The sequence below is a fragment of the Salvia splendens genome, chromosome 18, assembly GCF_004379255.2.
Source record: "Salvia splendens isolate huo1 chromosome 18, SspV2, whole genome shotgun sequence".
Taxonomy (NCBI): domain Eukaryota; kingdom Viridiplantae; phylum Streptophyta; class Magnoliopsida; order Lamiales; family Lamiaceae; genus Salvia; species Salvia splendens.
In genome coordinates, this window is record NC_056049.1 from 16850222 (window position 1) to 16855719 (window position 5498).

Consider the following 5498-nt stretch of genomic DNA (forward strand, 5'->3'; position numbering starts at 1 on the left):
TTCATAACCCCTAGATTTGGCCAAAATTCATTACTTTTACAATAATTTCCCCGTTGGCTGAAAACTGAATTAAGTTTGGATGGTCTTTGTGCAGAAATCAGCTTAAGATGGGCTCATATCTATGTAACGTAATGGGCCCTTTTGTTTGATACCTTATGGGCCGATGATTGGGGACTTGTATAGTTTGGCCACACATAATTTCAGTTACGGGTATTAACGCCCTAATATCGTATTTTTGTATATATAGGGAGTGGTTCAATTGTGAACTTTTTTAAAATAAAATTTTTGAGAACCTATAATTTTGTCAATTTTTTGATTCATTAATATCAGTTGGTATCGTACTATAGAGTTAGAAATTGATATAAAATTAGAAATTAATATTTATAAATTAGTGAACTGATATTAAAAAAAAGACAAATATATTTTTTTATACCAATTAATATTAACGTATTTGCAAACTAACTTTAAAAAAAGGTTACTATCAAGCATATAAATAATTATCACTACTATATGTATATTAAATACGTAGCACATTATTAACACGCAGGTGACACTATGCGATCGAACTTAGGAATTTAGGATTATAAATCTCGAAATATCACTTATTATAATCAGGCTTAAATTAATGAAATCGTATTATATGTATTAGATTTTTTGGTAAGGTATTAACTCCATTGAAATAAGAATCTGGCTTAAATTTGGATTCTAGAATTTTAAATATACTCCAAGACTCTCTCCATTTGTCGAAAATTTGAAGTATATATCATTTCCCATTTTACACCGAGCTTGAAAATAGTAATTCATCGAGTATATTTAAAAAGGTATGTGAATTGTTTTTGACATATATATCCCTTTCTTATTCTTTTGGAATGAAATATATAGTAATTATCTTAACTAACAACATCCGATAAAATTTGATAATAAAAAATGAAAATTAATGTGTTTGTTAGTTAGTTTTGGAAGCAATTTTTAGCAAATATACTCTTTGTTTATCATCGAAAGTTGACTCTTTCATGAAATAGAGTATAAGATTACGATATAATATCATTGCACTATTAGAATTGATTTGGTTTCCCTTTCTTCTAAAGTTATGACTATATACTTCGTTTAAATGGTGTAGGATCAGGGTACATTTTTAACTTATTTATACCTATAATGAAACGAATTGTTTAGAAGTCGAAATCCAATAAATACCAGCTACTGAATCTCGAAATATCACTTATTATAATCAGGCTTAAATTAATGAAATCGTATTATATGTATTAGATTTTTTGGTAAGGTATTAACTCCATTGAAATAAGAATCTGGCTTAAATTTGGATTCTAGAATTTTAAATATACTCCAAGACTCTCTCCATTTGTCGAAAATTTGAAGTATATATCATTTCCCATTTTACACCGAGCTTGAAAATAGTAATTCATCGAGTATATTTAAAAAGGTATGTGAATTGTTTTTGACATATATATCCCTTTCTTATTCTTTTGGAATGAAATATATAGTAATTATCTTAACTAACAACATCCGATAAAATTTGATAATAAAAAATGAAAATTAATGTGTTTGTTAGTTAGTTTTGGAAGCAATTTTTAGCAAATATACTCTTTGTTTATCATCGAAAGTTGACTCTTTCATGAAATAGAGTATAAGATTACGATATAATATCATTGCACTATTAGAATTGATTTGGTTTCCCTTTCTTCTAAAGTTATGACTATATACTTCGTTTAAATGGTGTAGGATCAGGGTACATTTTTAACTTATTTATACCTATAATGAAACGAATTGTTTAGAAGTCGAAATCCAATAAATACCAGCTACTGAATCAATTAAAATCACAAACGAAAAACACGCTGCACCACAATAAAAATGGCCATTTCAAGAATATTCCTAATTCTCACATTGTTTTACTACTTTTCAACATCAATTCTAGCAGCAAACCCTACCTACCATGTGCTTTCCTACGGTGCAAAAGCAGACGGAAAATCCGATTGCGCCAAGGCCTTTGAAGCTGCCTGGGGCGCTGCCTGTGCCATAACGTCTCCGGCCACCATATATGTGCCGCAGGGGAGGTACATCTTGGGAAACGCATATTTCGAAGGCAATGAGTGCAAAAATAATGCCATAACCATACAGATTGATGGGACTCTTACTGCTCCATTTGATTACAATGTCATTGGTAATAGTAACCACTGGTTGACGTTCAAAAAGGTCACCGGAGTTTCTATCCGCGGTGGAACCCTAGATGGTCTTGGCGCCAATTTGTGGGCCTGCAAAGATTCCGGCAAGACGTGTCCAGAAGGAGCAACGGTAACTCTAATTCTTCCTTTTCTTTTGTTATGAGTACTCATTGTTGTGTTGGCGAATAAATATGGAAGTTCTCAGGAAGCTTAAAACCCTACCAAGCGTAATTGTTTTCAAATATATTTATATAATTTACATATTTTATGTAAATTGTTGTGCAAAAAACATAATTTCCAAATATTGCTCCTAAAAAGTACTCCCTCCGTTTCACCATAGTTGAGGCGAAACTTTTCGCCACGGAGTTTAAGAAAGGGATGTTGAGTGTGTTGAATAAATAGATAAAATAAGTAAGAGAGAGAAAAAGGTGGGGAGAATAAAGTAGAAAGTGAATAAAGTAGAGAGAAAAAAGTAAGAGAAAATAAAATAAGAAAGATAAAATAATTACTATATATGGAAATGACTCAACTATGAAGAAACTTTCCGAAATGGAAAAATGACTCAACTATGAAAAAACGGAACGGAGGGAGTATACTGTTTTCGAAAACAATCTTAAATTTTTAAATATAGTTTTGAATTTAACTTCAAAACAGAGTTCATCCTAATATTTTTTCATGTGTCTTCCCTTGTCTATTTGGTCTTCATGTACTTTACTAAATGAGTGCTTGAGAGGTTTGAAACCCTACAAGGTTACTCATATATTAAAAAATAGTTATAGAGTTTTGAAATTTATGCTAATTTTATATAGATTATTGTAAAAGTATCTATTAACTATATAAATATTTAAAACTATATTTTGCTGAAAAATATAGACCTACCCAATCCTGTATTATTTTTTGGAATAAAATTTAGAAAACATAGGAGATACTCGTGTATCACTATTATGTGTTCTTTCCATTTATAATATACCTTCTAAATGATTTTCTTTCACGACTAGTCTATGGCGTTTCTCAATTCGAACAAAATAAGCATCAACGGATTAACCTCCATTAACAGCCAAAAGTTCCACATGATCTTCGATGGCTGTAACGACGCAAAACTCCAAAACATCAAAATCTCTGCGCCCAACGAAAGCCCCAACACCGACGGAATTCACATTGCGCGGTCGTCATTAGTTAGCATCACCAACTCCCGCATTGCCACCGGCGACGACTGCATCTCTATGAGTCCTGGAACATCCAATGTGTTTATCCAAAATGTCGCTTGTGGCCCGGGCCATGGCATAAGGTACTATAAATCATTTTTTAAATTGTAAATATTTTATGAAAATTGTGAAACATCAAACTTTTTTTTTGCAGCATTGGAAGTCTAGGTTGGGTATTGAATGAAGCAGGGGTGGAAAATGTGACGGTGAAATCGTGTGTTTTTAGTGGAACACAAAATGGTGTGAGGATAAAGACGTGGGCAAGGCCTAGCAATGGATTTGTTAACAATATTTATTACGAGGATCTCACTATGGTTAATGCTAAAAACCCTATTGTCATTGACCAGAACTACTGCCCCAACAATCAAAATTGTCCCAAACAGGTATATATATTATTGATTAGGCTTTGTCGATCCTATTTTCTTATAGTTGAATAAGTATTTACATATTAAAAAATCAGTATATCATGTATACCAATACAATATTTCGAACTATTACTAGATGATTTCAAACGATTTCAACTAAGTTAACAATAAAAAAGTGGAAAATTTTGTGGTATACATATTAATAATAATATATAGTAGTATAAAAGATTATATATACCAATATCATATTTGGTAGTTTTGTTTGTTTCCTTCTATAATTTCAACACCTCCTAACCCTCGTAACCTTTCACTGCAGTCGTCGGGTGTGAAGATTAGTGGTGTGACGTATAAAAACATACTTGGAACATCGGCGACGGAACTTGGAGTGAACTTGGAGTGCAGTAAAACAGAACCGTGCACCGGAATTACGTTAGATAACATAGTGCTAAAACACAAGAATGAAGCAGCTAATGTTGTCTGTGAAAACGCCGTTCAGAATATGAACGGAGTAGTCAATCGATTGAAATGTCAACCTAAGAAGTAGGTAGTGTCATAGTATTTTGAGATATTAGCTTAGAGTTATTACATATCATATCAGTTCCTCCTCAAACGTTAATTTCAATACATTTTTGACAAGTTCCCACATCCAATTTAATTTTCCCAAAAAAAAGAAGCATTATAGATTTATAGCTAGAAAGTATACCAAATATTGACCATCACTTATACACATAAAATATTATGCATACACATATCGTGAATATTAAAAAAATATATAGATACATAAATTTCTTAATATATAATCTACATAAACAAAAATATATAATCAGTGTAAAAATTCATGCAAGTATATATTAATTACATGAATTATATAGTATATATTAAAATATAAAGCAATTCAATTGATGTTACCCCTATGTGAATAGTACTATTTATAGGACATTGGATCTTGGAAACTATTATCTTACATAGTTACATGAATTATATATGTTACATAATTACATAAATTATATATGTACATAGTTACATAAATTATGGCTCGTAAATTTGATGGAATTGCTTTATATTTTAATATAACATATAGCAATTCATGTAATTAATGACGTGGAAGATAGAATAAAACAAGAACTAAACTATATAATTCATGTACAATATGCAATGACAACAAATTTAAGTTATGATTTTGCTTGGTGAACTTTGGTTTACATAAAATAGAGAGTATAAACAAAAAAAAGTGAAAGCAACAAATATAAATTATGATAATACTTTTTATTTCTCCATTTTCACATATATGTATACTAGAATATATAATGAGAAAAAGAAAGCAATCTCATATAATACTCAAACTAATGGCACAATATATATGAATACTTTTTTAGGCGTCCAAAGGTTATTATAAACATCAGATATGTTGTTATATTATAGGAATATATATGCGTGCATAGTTGTATTATAGGAGGTAAAAAATTTGGGTAGTTTCCATATTTCAGAAGATACCATTTTTCATAAAAAGTGAAAGCATTTAATTTGCACATCCAAATAGAAATAAGATCCTTTCTAATTTCATATATCGAATAATCATTAGCGGGACACAGCATATTTATCACGTGCTAACATAGATACCTAGACAAGTGAATTTTTGCTAAAAAATACTAAATGAATATAAAGATTCTACTCTGTGGATATCTATTTCTAAGAATTATACTTTGTATACTTATATGTTTTAATTAGTTGATTTGGTGTGTCTTTTAACA

General features: G+C 30.3%; 1 protein-coding gene across 1 annotated transcript; it reads left to right on the forward strand.

Moving 5' to 3' along the window:
- The first annotated feature begins 1866 nt into the window (after positions 1 to 1866).
- Positions 1867 to 4291, forward strand: LOC121776821 (polygalacturonase-like). Its single transcript, XM_042173984.1, has 4 exons — positions 1867 to 2307; positions 3176 to 3465; positions 3537 to 3765; positions 4064 to 4291. The coding sequence occupies exons 1-4, from the start codon at positions 1867 to 1869 to the stop codon at positions 4289 to 4291; spliced, it is 1188 nt and encodes a 395-aa protein (XP_042029918.1).
- Positions 4292 to 5498: the final 1207 nt, after the last annotated feature.